Genomic DNA, 14,032 nt, shown 5'->3' on the forward strand with positions numbered 1-14,032 from the left:
TTAATGCATATATGTGGAACCTAGAAAAATGGTACAGATGAACCAGTTTGCAAGGCAGAAATTGAGACACAGATGTAGAAAACAAACGTATGGACACCAAGGGGGGAAAGCGGTGGGGGGAGGGGTTGGTGGTGTGATGAATTGGGTGATTGGGATTGACATGTATACACTGATGTGTATAAAATTTATGACTAATAAGAAAAAAACCCCCACAAATATCACATATAGCAAATCTCATGACATTGTACACTTCAAATATGTGCAGTTTATTGTATGTTGGTTATACCACAATAAAACCAGAAAAACCTAGAAAAAAATTAACTAAACAAATACTATGTGCTTAGATCATGTGGAAAATGTTTTTACAAAATGTCAAGCAAATTCCCCCATGTTGAACAGTATGTAATCTATTTGGAAAGATGTTCACAAAAAATCAGAAAAATAAAAGTACAGTATAAAAAAAAAAAAAAAAAAGTACAGTATAGTATATGATCAAATATTTGATTGTCTAGCAAAAACTAAATGTATACAAAGTCAGACAGAAGTATTGGAATAAATTTCTTCATGAGATGGGATTTAAGATAAATTGTAAAGAAAGTGTGGGGAAGTTTTTCTCAATGAATAGTGTAGAAAACCTGCATCGAATTCATCTAAAGAGCATATTAAAAATACAAGTTCCTAGGCACCATCCAGGACCTGTGGAATCTCAATCTCTGGTCTCTGAAATCTCAATCTCTGAAATCAAGGAATCTGCATTCTAATACTTCCCTCAGAAAATCCTTCCAAGATGAGCTGATGTTTACAAGACCTTTCTTTCAATAGTTTCATTTACTGGCTGATATGCAAAGTAAAGATTGAATGACTTTTGGTGGTCATGCAAGGAAGTCTGAAGGGTCAAACACGGCTACACTTCCAAAGAAAATTTGCTGAGTTTGGGTACTACGTGTAGGATGCTGAGTTGCTCTACAAAGGCCTCTAAAGCACAGAGTGAGATCTTCCATAATGTCATGGTGCTTAGAAAACAAAGTCCTACTGGAAGGATGGGGCCTGCCTCAAACACACATTCAGTCTCCCCATTAAGACATTTGCTAGATTTCAGTGCTGTAGGATGTGGGAAGCTAAAGAGCAAGCTCAACACCTCTGAAAGGAAAACCTGAATTTTCTCATCTTTGGGGGCCAAGAAGATAGAGATCTGTTAGATTTTTAGTCAGGCCTGCTCAAGTTATAGGAGAAAAGAGATGGACTGTGGTTCAGTCCTACTAAAACTAAAACTCAGCCTTGACCCCTTGAATCCCTGATTGTATTAAAGTTGTCGGCTATTCACCTTCAAACAGTGAATACTTTCCAGTGGAAGATAATGTCTTCTGAATCTCTTACACTTTTCAAACACACAATGTTGTACCTAAAACAAAAAGTTGTTAAATGTGTGAGAAGACAGAGAAACATGATTTATAATCAAGAAATAAACAGGGAAAAGAAGCAGATCCAAAAATAATTCTCCTATTGAAGAACTCAAAGATTTAAAAATAACTTTAACCTGTTAAATAAAGAAAAATGTATACTAAATGAATGAAAAAATGGAGATTTAAATAGAATATATTAAACAAGATTAAGATGGACATTCAAGAACTAAAAAATAAAATATCTGAAATTAAGAGTTAAGCAGAAAAGATTAGTGAATTCAAAGTCAGGTCAATAAAGAATGGAAAAGATGAAGCACAAGAAGAAACAAAGAATTGAAAAAGATATAACAGAGAAATATGGGAAATTGTTAAAAGTTCTAATATACATGTAATTGGAGTCCAAGAAAAAGAGAAGAGTGAGAACAAAGTGGAAGAACTATTTGAAGAGATAATAGCTGAGTTTTTAAAAACTGGTTAAAAGGCATCAGTGAAAGAATTCAAGAAGCTCAGCAAATCCCAAACAGGATGAAAACAGAAGACACACACAAAAGCACACATACACAAGAATACATACACACACACACACATGACAGATGGAAGAGGATTGCCAAACTACTGAAACCAAAGGCAAAGAAAAAAATTTTAAGCAGGAAGAGGAAAAAAAGACATATGACTTTGAACGGAGCAACACTAAAACTAATGTTTGACCTTTCAACAAAAATTTGGAATCCAGAAGACAACAGAATACATTTTTAAAGTGCTGGAAAAAAGTTGTCAACTTACAATTCTGTACAGTCTGTTGTAAGATATCATTTAAAAATGACGATAAGGACATTTTCAGACAACAAACTCTGAGAAACTTACTCATCAGGAGACCTGAATTATAGGAAATACCAACAGAAGATGTTCAAACTCAATGAAAATAATCCCAGATTATAAATTCAGAACTGCTGGAAGGAATAAGAAAAATGTAAAGGGTAAATATACTAGCAAATATGAAATATTACTGGCTGTTTAAAATAACAGTAACAAAATAATGTATTTTGGACCTATGTAGAAGTAAAATATTGACCAAAAAAACCCGAAAGGTGAAAAATGAATAAATAGATTTTACCTGTTGTAAGGTTCTTGTTTGAAACATAGTGTAAGTGATGGGTTAAGGTGCTATGTAATAAATCAAGGAGTCATATTTTATCTTGAGTAACCAATAAAAATTATACTAAAATGTATAACTAAAAAGCTAAAAAGGAGAAAAATGGAATAATAAAAATACTCTATTATTCCTTTCTTGCCTACTTTTGGATTAAAGGAAAAAAGAACAGAATTAGAAAACAACAAACAAGATGGTAAGCTTAAACCCAACCATGTCCATAACATAAAAGGACTAAATCTACTTAGAAGACCAAGGCTTGATGAAAAACTAAAATCAACAACGAAAACGAATATTCTGTGTGTTTGCGTTTCCCTCCCTCTTTCTCCTACTGCTGTTGGCTGAATATGGAATAATCAAGATCAGTTTTTGGAGGACTAGGGGAAAAGGAAAGGGAGTTAGCAAGGAGGTGGAAAAGAACGACATCCCTCTCTCCCCCTTCTGAAGCTCAGATACACAGCTATTAGACAAAACAAAACGACAACAAAACTATAGATACGAAAGGTCATTTTCAATAGGAAATAAGAAATATGTGTTTCTATTAAACAGCACGTTGTACTGTAGTGTATATGGAAAATTACTTTAGCCTTCAGATGTAACTTTTGAAGAAAAAAAAAAAAAGCCGGATGGTAAAAGAATAGTTTCCCAAGTAGTCATGATAGTTAAACCTAATTAATTAACCTAAGTAATTCAGAATAACTTTTTATTCAGAAATGCTTGAGTCACTAAACTTAGATAGCTATAAATCTAAGATTACACCGTTTGAGACTAAGAAATTAACCCACGCGGCGTAATTATTATCGAGTTAATTTCAACAAATATGTACTGGCAATTTTTCTCCGCCCCCGACCCCTAGTTTCCAGCACCGCTAACATGGCGTGAAGGAGCGAAAGTGACGGTAATTGAGGCAGAAGCTGCGGTAGCGGCGCCCCGAAACCCCAAGGGGGATTCTTCCTCCGCTAGCTGCAGCCGGGCCGGGAGGCGAGTCTCCTCAGCCTAGGTAGACCCGTGGCCCCGCCCCACTCTGCCCCCGCCCCCGAAGCGTCGGGCCCACCCGACGGCCGCCGCGTTGCTATGGAAACCACCCCCGCGTTGCTATGGAAACGACCGTCGCTCCGCGCAGCCAATACAGAGATGGCGGCTGGGGAGCTGGTGCCTTTGGGCGGCTACTACTTCAGATTCCTGCCTCAGAAAACCTTCAAGTCTCTGAGCACGCCGGAGACCACCAGCCGGCTCCGCCAGTGGTGAGAGGCCGAGGGGCAGGAAGAGAAGAGGCCCTCGGTCTTCGCGCCTGCGGAGACGCGGGTCGGGCGGCGAGGCGGCCCCTTCCTGAGTGAAACCGGGAGGCAGCAGTAACAGGGGCGAGGGGCGGACTTCGTGGGTGGGACAGGCTGAATGTGCTCCCCCAGAGGATGCTACCCCAAGTCGACTGTCTTTCTCTTCTCTGCCCCAGGTCCATGCTGGGTAGAATCAAGGCGCAGGCGTTCGGGTTTGACCAGACGTTTCAGGTTTATCGGAAGGATGATTTCGTTATGGTTGGTATGGGGGTTGGAGAGTCCCTTGGACCACTGCTGATTTTACATTTTTTCCCACTTCGGCATAAATTCTTGTGAAGACGCCATTACTTAATGACGTCGTTTTCTTGGAGTTTGAGAATAATAAAAAGGTTCAAATGATCAGTTTTAAGAGGAACTTTTCTATTTCGTATCACCATAAATTAGCTCATCTTCAGTATCCTGCCATATAGAACTTTTCTATTTTGAAAAGTCAATCTCTCGCTAGAAAATTGGGTCTCTCTTTTAGTAGGTACACCTAATATTATCCAGCTTTATCACCAGCTTTATTTACTAGGGTTAGCTTCAAAGTACTTCTGGTTGTTTCTCGAAATCAAGTCTACCCTGTGAGTACAGGCTCTATTAGCAGTTCCAATGAAGAATTCCAGAAAAAGTCTTAAGCAGTGGCAGAGTTATTGGAATAAGTCTTTAGCTGGTAGAGGTAGCTGCTTTGAAAAGGGAAAAACTCATTTGAAGGTGCAAATTCTGGTGTGTTTGTTAAATTTCATTCACGTTATTTAAAATCCTGAAGTTTTTTAATCCTCAGTTAAATGGAAAATACTGTTATGGTTTGTGATATTGTTTTTGCCATTCATGCCCTTCAGGCATTGACTGTAGCATAGTTGACATAGTTTATTTACTCATTCACAAACACTTCCTGAGAGCTACCATGTGCTAGGAATTCTGTCAAGTGGTGGGGTTGCTAGAAGGAACAAGACAGACAGGAGCCTGGCTTTCAAGGATCTTACAGACCCGTGGCAAGACTGCCAACAAATAAAAAAATCAGATCATCTCATACAGAATGATAGTGCAGTGAAGAAAATATTAGCCTAGTTAAGAAACCAAAATATTTACTGTGAGGGAAATTAGTTTCCCAGGGCTGCTGTAGCAAAGTACCACAAATTGGGTGGCTTAAAACAACAGAAATGTATTGTCTTACAGTTTTGCAGGCTAGAAGTCCAAAAGCAGGGTTATGCTCTCTCTGAAATCTATAGGGACAAATCCTTCCTTACCTCTTCCTAGCTTCTCATGGTTGCCAGCAGTCCTTGGCACTCCTTGGCCTGCAGCTGCAGAACTTGAATCTCTACCTCTGTCAAAGTCCCGTAGCGCTCTCTCATCATGTGTCCATGACTGTGTCTCTTCTCTTTTTATAACACCAGTCATTTCGAATTAAGAGCCCACCCTACTCCAGTATAACCTCATTTTAACTAATTTTATCTGCAACAACCCTGTTTCCAACTAAGGTCACTTTCTGAGGTTCCAAGAAGGACATGAATTTTGGGTAGAGGGTTGAGGGTGGAGTACTCTTCAACCCTGAACAGAGGGTAAATTGGTTAAATGTCTATTTCCCTTTACCTAAGTTAGTGTTATAATGTTAATATAATATGCCACTGATGATGGCATTAGTGACATTTCTCAAATATTCATGGTAAGATTTGTATAGTTTTTAATATTTTTCATTTATGCCAGTACTGGCTCTCAAATTAATATTTTTTTAAAAGGAGATGATCAGGATTTTAATTTGCTGAATTTTAGAGTGCTGTACAATTTTTAATATAAGCCATTTACTCAATAAATATTTGTTGGATACTTACTGTATCCCTGCTGGGAGGTATTAAAAAGATGATGAGACCTGATCCCAGCTTGTAAGTGATGTGTACAGTTTTGGAAGCTAGAAATGTAAAGAACTCTCTACAAGACAAAATAATTTCTATACTGGAGGATATATAAGGTGCCCTAGGCACAAGGAAAACAAAAGATCACTCAATTGGAGGGTCGTTGTGTCAGAAAAATTTCATAGAGACGGGTGTAGAATTAATTTGAGTTTTAATAGACACAAAGTTCTTCAACAAAATCAAAATTCATCCATAAAGCACAACAAATTTCCAAATAGCAGGCAATTTTTTTCAAACTAATTTTCAATATCTTCATGTTTATTTATCCTAATTTTTTCCTGTGAGGTAGACAGTATTATTCCCATATTTCAATTTAAAGAACTGTATTCATACAATCATTATTTTTACTCATGTAACTAATTTGGAGGAAATAAAGCACTGTGGCTAAGAGCATGGCCCAGAAGGAGATTTACCTTGAAGCTAATGAATCTTCAGGGCCCCTCACTAGCTAAAGCTCCTCACTTAGAGAATCCCCTTCCAAGGAACTCAGAGATACTCCAGCAGTATGTTCACATGTTTTTGGAGTTTTTCAAAAGTAGATGTTTTGTATTCTTAGAGTCCCTAAAATCATTTATGCTTAGAGCCCTACAAAACCTGGATCCCCCGCTCATTTGGCCTCAAGTTAGCTGTCTCTGTTCAAATTCCAACTCTTGCCACTTGCTGGCTCTATGACACTGGGCAAGTTACTTAACCTTCTTCAGCCTCTGTTTACGTTTCTGCAAAATGATCACAGTGCTTGTCTTTTTGAAAATGAAAATAATGCTGAATATCTGATGGGATTATTATGAAGATTCAATGAATCATATAAAATATTTAGCAAAATGCCTGGCTCATAATAAGTGCTGTTATTGTTATTAACATTTGTATACTACTTTACAAAGTGTTTTCCCAAAGCAGTAGTGACTCCTGTGTGCCAGATTTAGCTTTCAGCACTTTTTATCCATTTATCACTAATCTTTACAACAATCTGGTAAATTTGGTGTTTTGACCCCCGTTTTACAGCTGAGGAAACTGAAGCTCAGAATGGTTAAATAATTTGTGCAAGCTTGCCCAGCAAATGGCAAAACCCAGGCCTTTGACTCCAACTTCCATTCATTTCTACTACAAAAACTATAACTGAACAAAGGGTATTGCTTAAACTAGGATTCCAGATTATGAATTTTCCCTTTCAACTTAAAAACAAATTATGTTCCAAAAGTTTATTTGTGAGGTAGTAAGTGGATGGAAGGAAGGAAGGAAATATTCATCCAGCAAATATTTCTTTAGTTCCTAAGTCTGTACAGATGAACAATACACAGTTAAAGAGAAGGAAACAGACCAAAAATTGCATTGCAGAATGAGAAGTGATATAAAACATAACATGCACAAGGTACTGTAGTGGCACAAAAGAGAAAGTGGTCATTTTTGACTGAGGTGGTTAAAGGAGGGTTTCCAAAAGACAGGGCACTTGAGCTAGGGCCTGAAAGATGAGTAGGAGTTTGTCAGGTAGACAAAGTGGAATTATTTTAGACAGACGGGTGGGACGATATTGTATAAGACTTTATGTGCCATACAAAGGAGTTTAGACTTTATCTAGCTGCTGAGGAGTTGCTGAAAGGTTTTCAGCAAGACAGTAATATTTAAAGTACTGAGATCACCTGGCAGAAGTATGGAAGGTAGATTGTTAGGACTGAGTCTGGAAGCAGTGAGAACAAATTGGAAACTGTTAGCCTCCAGACAGTATATGGTGATACCCTGAATTAAGACAGGGGCACCGGGATAGCCTGGAGAGACGTTTATGAGAAACGTAGTACTCAAGGACTGATAAGATAATTGAGAGTTAGGCAAAGGGCAACATGTAGGATGACCAAGTTTTTGATTTGGTTGATTAGAGTGGCCAATTTAAATACACAGAAAGTGGAAAAGAGTATATAATGAAAATGAATTCAGTTTCAGGCATGCTAAATTTGAGGTGCATACAAGTGGAAATATCCTAGATAGTTCAATATATTATCTCACTTTGAGTCTCAAGAGAAAGCTCTGGGCTTAGTATATAGTGTTGGCATCCTCACCATGGACTAGGGATAATGACAGGAATCTTCCATATGTCCTGCAAGGGACCTCCTTAATTTACAGAGTTTTCTGAAGATCCGCACAACACATTATATCTCATGACCAGACTCTGCTTACATCTCAGGACCACATACCACAGAGACTGCTAGGAACTGCAAATGTTTAGCTGAGCACATTGCTGTCCCAAATAAAATTGGGATTCCTTAAGGAAGAAGGAGAGATTTGATATTGGATCAGAAATCAGCAGTCTGCCAGATAGATGATAAAGTCAAACATCTACTTATATTTCATATTTGTGACATATAATATATATTTAAACTGTGTTATATAAAATATTAGTTCAGAAATATGTTTCTACTCTCACATTTTATGAAACAAGTTTATGCAAATCTTCACATGCATTTGACATCAGTATCTTTGTTATCACTGGAACTAGTTTGTGAATCAAATATTTTTCCAAAGGATATCAGCTTTCCTAAAGCTATCTGAGATTCAGAGAATCCCTTCTAATGTCTCACTGGAAATTCTATAATGCAAAATACCATTTGTACACATTAGGGCAGGGTTTTTTGTTTTCTTTAAAAAAATTCATTCTTCAGGTATATAATTGTGATTTCAATAACAACTGTTGCTTTGAGGGGTCTTTATGAAGACTTATTTCCATTGGCTCCAGGCCAATTCACTGCAGGCCACTTAACCTACTTCCTTTCATTATGACATTTAAAATGTAATTGGAAGTGGATACCCCCCAGGGATAATTACTAAACCTGAATTAAATTCCCCCTTTTGCTGATTCTTCAGAAGACCTCTAAAAAGCATTCAGAACGAGTATTAATTGGGGTTAATTCCAGCATATGTGTATCTTTTCAAGATGTGTATTATATAAATTAAAATAATTGCACAAACACTCTTTATTTGACTTTTTAAAGTTATAAGGCAACTTCCCTTTTTTCTGAAGAATAATTTGGGGGAAGACTTTTGTAATTGGGCATATATGATACCTGTAAATTGTTTACCTTTAACCTCCACCATTAGAATGTGGAGACATGAGAACAGAGACTTTGTCTTGCTTGGCATAATGTAGACATTCACAAATATTTGTTGAATGTACTAATTTTCACCCACATACCTGGTCCTCTCCACTTCAGCCTCTCATTAAACAACATTCATTCTGCCTTATTATTCATGCAAAAATTCTAAGAGTCATCTTTGATTCCTCCTTCTCCCTTTGTCCCTTCTTCTAAATATTCATTGAATCCATCCACTTCTCTCCCTCCCATTTGCTGTCATTTTGACATGATAGCATTCTCATGGGAACATCAGACCTTTCTGGATTACAGTAGTACCATCCCTCCTAATCAGTCTCTTTACATCCCCTCAATTCATCTCCACACTGCAGCAGGAATGAGCTTTTAAAAATATGACTCTAACCACATCTTTCCTCTGTTTACATCTCTTCAGGGTCTTCCAACTGCCCTTAAGCTCAAAATACTGATCAATCTAGATCAATATTAGATTAAGATAAAAAATTTTGACTTGACCTACAAGGTCCTATTTAACTCCCCAACCTCATCAGACCATCAGCCCATCAACTCTGGTCACACTGAACCTCATTACTTGTCTTCAGTGGGAAGTCCCCCTTCCATTCTCCCCTTACAGACTTGACATTTTCTTCATCTTGAAAAATAGTCTTGCCAGTGTCATGCTGGAACCAGCTCAGGACAGCCTAACTGCTAAATTTTCAGGAAGCTTTGCTGGTTGTTAAGCTTTTGGCAACTTGAAATCCACCCTGGAAATCAGCAAGTGCTACAAATCAGGGCTTTTGGCTGGGAGGAAGGGGTATTTAAGAATTTGTTAAGAATTTACCAGTATACCTTTTGCCCAGCTGACTCCTACTCACCTTTTAGATCTAAACCTAAATGTTCTTTCTGCATTAACCTTTCTTCCCAAAACCAGTAGGGTAGATCTACCTATTACGTACTCGCATTATAGCACCCTGCATTTCTTCATAACACTCATAGCGTGTTACTTAATATCTTCCCTTTTAGTCTGTAAATTCTATGAGAGCAGGGACTGCGTCCATTTGATTTTTGGAATTGTGATGTCAAGTGTACTTTCAATTGAGTGATGGGAGCAAGAGCCAGATACAGAAGAATAACTGGTAGACAGAGAAGTGAAACAAGATAGACTCCTCTTTCAAAAAGCTATTTAGGAAAAGAGAGTGACAGCTTAAAGGGAGTGTCAGAATAAGATAAATATTTACTGCAGCAATCTAAACAACAAAGAACAAAGAGTCAACAATCTTTATCAAATCCAACCCTCTCAACCCCTCTCTTCCCACAAGCCTACACAACCACCACTTCTTAGGTGACTTGTTAATGTTTGGTATATATACTTCCATACTTTTGTTTATGTTCATATAAATAGAGGTTTTATTTTGTTTTGTTTTTTCAAACATATTACTTTTAAACTACTCTTTTTACTCAAAATACTTACGGCTTTCCTTCAAATTCAATACAGTAAACGTTTATTGAGTAACTGCTAAATGCCAGGCCCTGGGGATATAGCAGTGAATAAGAAAAAAAGGATATGGAGCTTACATTCTATTCTAATACTTTCTTTTCAATAACTGCATACCATCTAGCATAGATATACTGTGTTCAACCACTTTTATTTTATTATTATTCAGCCATTTTATTCAGTCATTCTACTGATGGGCACTGAAGTTTCCAGGTTTTGACACCACAAACAATACTATTAAAAAAATTCCTTGCACATAAATCTTATCTATTGGTGGTTTCATTTTTATATGACACACACATAAAAGAGGAATTTCTTGGCTCATAAGCTATACATGTTTTTAAAGTTCAAGATAGTATCCAATACTTCCCCAAAGGTGGTAAAAATTCACACTTCCACCAGCAGTATGTAAGAGTGCGTATCTTCTGGTACTCTGACCAAAACTCTTTTTATTTTTTTTATCTTTTTGGCTGCACTGTGCAGCATGTGGGATCTTAGTTCCCCAACCAGGGATCAAACCCGTGTCCCCTGCAGTGGAAGCACGGAGTCTTAACCACTTGACCACCAGGGAAGTCTGTTACTAGTCTTTTAAAATCTTGCCAATATAATGAGTAAAAATGATATCTTCTGGTTTTTATTTTCATTTCTCTCACTGCTCTTGAAGTTGAGCATCTTTTCATAAGTTTATTGGCTATTTGTAATTTTTACATGACTTTTTGTAGCCTTTGGCTATGTTTAAATCAGGCTGTCAGTTTTTCTTATAAATATTGGGCTTTTTTTAAGCCATTGATGTCATCCTCCCCCACCTTTTTTTTTTTTTTTTTAATTTATTTTTGGCTGCGTTGGGTCTTCATTGCTGCACGGGCTTTCTCTAGTTGTGGCAAGCAGGAGCTACTCTTTGTTGTGGAGCGCTGGCTTCTCATTGCAGTGGTTTCTCTTGTTGCAAAGCACGGGCTCTAGGCACGCAGGCTTCAGTAGTTGTGGCACGTGGGCTCAGTAGTTGTGGCTCGCGGGCTCTAGAGCGCAGGCTCAGTAGTTGTGGCGCACGGGCTGAGTTGCTTCACTGCATGTGCGATCTTCCTGGACCAGGGTTTGAACCCGTGTCCCCTGCATTGGCAGGTGGATTCTTAACCATTGCACCACCAGGGAAGTCCCCTCCCCCACCTTTTAAATCATATTTGTTGCAAATATTTCCTCCCAGTCTATTGTTTTTTTTTTTCTTTACTACTCATCATGGACATCATTATGTTTTCTGACTGCCCAACACTTCTTGAACATACATGTGATTTGGAGTGATTTCCACCTTTCATTTTTTAGGAAGTCCGAAGTGGAATCCAAAACACTTGCCTGTTTTTAGGTATAATTGACATGATATTATATTAGTTTCAGGTATACAACATAATGATTTGATATTAGTATGTACTGCGAAATGATCACCACAGTAAGTCTAGTTATCATCTGTCACCATACAGAGTTACAAAATTTCTTGTGATGAGAACTTTTAAATTTTATTCTCTTAGCAATTTTCAAATATGCAGTACAGGGCTTCCCTGATGGCGCAGTGGTTGAGAGTCTGCCTGCCGATGCAGGGGACATGGGTTCGTGCCCCGGTCCGGGAAGATCCCACATGCCGCAGAGTGGCTGGGCCCATGAGCCATGGCCGCTAAGCCTGCACATCCGGAGCCTGTGCTCCACAATGGGAAAGGCCACAACAGTGAGAGGCCCGTGTACCATCAAAAAATATATATATATATATTTTTTATATATATATATATATATATATGCAGTACAGTATTATTAATTATAGTCACCATGCTGTCCATTACATACCTATAACTTACTTATTTTGTAACTGGAAGTTTGTACCTCTTCAACCCCTTCACCCGTTTCATTCACCTCCCAGCCCTTCTCTCTGGCAACAACCAGTGTGCTTTCTGTATCTATTTGTTTGGTTTGGTTTGTTCTGTTTTTTTAGATTCTACATATAAGTGAAACGATGGAGTATTTGTCTTTCTCTGTCTGACATTTCATTTAACATAATACCCTCAAGGTCCATCTATGTTGTTGCAAATGGCAAGTTTTCATTCTTTTTTATGACTAAGTAGTATTCCTGTGTGTGTGTGTGTGTGTGTGTGTGTGTGTGTGTGTGTACACCACAACTTCTTTATCCATTCATTCACCTATGGACATTTAGGTCATTTAGGTTGTTTCCATATCTTGGCTATTGTGAATAATGCTGCAATGAAATAGGGATGCATATAGCTTTTTTGATGTGGACCATTTTTAAAGTCTTTATTGACTTTGTTACCATATTGCTTCTGTTTTATGTTTTGGTTTTTTGGCCCTGAGGCATGTGGTATCTTAGTTCCCCGACCAGGGATCGAACCCACACCCCCTGCATTGGAAGGTGAAGTCTTAACCACTAGACCGCCAGGGAAGTCCCTATAGCTTTTTGAATTAGAGTTTTGTATTCTTTGGATAAATACTCAGAAGTGGAGTTGCTGGATAATATGGTAGTTCTATTTTTTTATTTTTTGAGGAACCTCCATACTGTTTTCCGTAGTAGCTGCACAAATTCACATTCCCACCAACAGTGCATGAGGGTTCCCTTTTCTTCACATCCTTGCTAACACTTGTTATTTCTTGTCTTTTTGTTGATAGCTATTCTAACAGGTGTGAAGTGATACCTCATTGTGGTTTTGATTTGCATTTCCCTGATGATTAATGTTGAGCATCTTTTCATGTGCCTGTTCACCATCTGTTTGTCTTCTTTGGAAAAATGTCTATTCAGATTCTCTGCCCATTTTTTAAACAGATTTTTAGGAGTTTTGTTGTTGTTATTGAGCTGTATGAGTTCCTTATGTACTTTGGTTATTAACCCCTTATCAGATATATGATTTGCAAATATTTTGCCTGTTCAGTAGGTTGCCTTTTCATTTGTTGATGGTTTCCTTCACTGTGTAATACTTGCCTCTTTTGCACTCAGAGCACAAACCTGGGATCTAGGGCTACCAACCAGATTTATCAGTGCAAAACCAGTTTTTGAAAAGTGAGCAACTTAAGGAAAGAGGTACACACAGAATCCTGAATTTTTATGGCAAAGGTGGTGGCAAAGGCATCCAGCTTTCAGTTAGGGCAGTCCTGGAACAGCGGTAGCCTTGGTGAGGAAAGGATCATGGTAGCTCTTTTTAGTGCTTGATGGGACTATAGCAAGGATGACTGTTTCCTCATCAGGGCAGTTCTACATATGATTTTGTGTTATTCTGAGGGCCCAGCACTTAACCCACTTAACCTGATTCTCTACATCTCCTGATAATTAGGCAGTAGACTGCCTAAGATACTTTTAATAAGTTTCTCTTCAGATCTTTTCAGCCAGAGTCAACTGCTGGTGCCTGGAAATAAAACTCTTGGCTACTTTTATTTCTTTTGCCATACAGAAAGTTTTCATTTTTTAAGAAGTGAAATTTATCACTTTTCTATGTGCCCTTGGATAGAATTAAATTGACAATTACGTTTAGATTTAGATTTAGTTGGGGAGAGTGGAAGCAGTGATTACTTACTTAAGTGGTGCTGGGAAAACTGGACAGCTACATGTAAAAGAATGAAATTAGAATACTCCCTAACACCATACACAAAGATAAACTCAAAATGCATTACAGACCTAGATGTAAGACTGGA

The 14,032-nt window shown here is 37.9% G+C and overlaps 2 protein-coding genes across 4 annotated transcripts in view; both read left to right on the forward strand.

The window, feature by feature from the left end:
- Nucleotides 1–3,553, forward strand: part of CEP126 (centrosomal protein 126) — a 165,665-nt gene extending 162,112 nt beyond the window's left edge. The window contains exon 13 of the mRNA XM_027087788.1: nt 3,410–3,553. Coding sequence (XP_026943589.1) covers nt 3,410–3,553 — 144 coding nt within the window. The remainder of the gene's footprint in view (nt 1–3,409) is intronic.
- Nucleotides 3,554–3,661: 108 nt separating this feature from the next.
- Nucleotides 3,662–14,032, forward strand: part of CFAP300 (cilia and flagella associated protein 300) — a 28,458-nt gene continuing 18,087 nt past the window's right edge. For 2 of the 3 annotated variants that reach the window (XM_027087769.1, XM_027087770.1), the window contains exons 1-2: nt 3,688–3,797; nt 4,007–4,088. In XM_027087769.1, the coding sequence (XP_026943570.1) occupies nt 3,688–3,797; nt 4,007–4,088 (192 nt within the window). Of the gene's footprint in view, nt 3,798–4,006; nt 4,089–14,032 lie in introns of all 3 variants that reach the window. The other variant, XM_027087771.1, reaches the window with a different exon arrangement.

Source organism: Aethalodelphis obliquidens, unplaced genomic scaffold (genome assembly GCF_003676395.1).
Source record: "Aethalodelphis obliquidens isolate GAN/ISIS:26980383/991018 unplaced genomic scaffold, ASM367639v1 scaffold60, whole genome shotgun sequence".
In the NCBI taxonomy this organism is placed as follows: domain Eukaryota; kingdom Metazoa; phylum Chordata; class Mammalia; order Artiodactyla; family Delphinidae; genus Aethalodelphis; species Aethalodelphis obliquidens.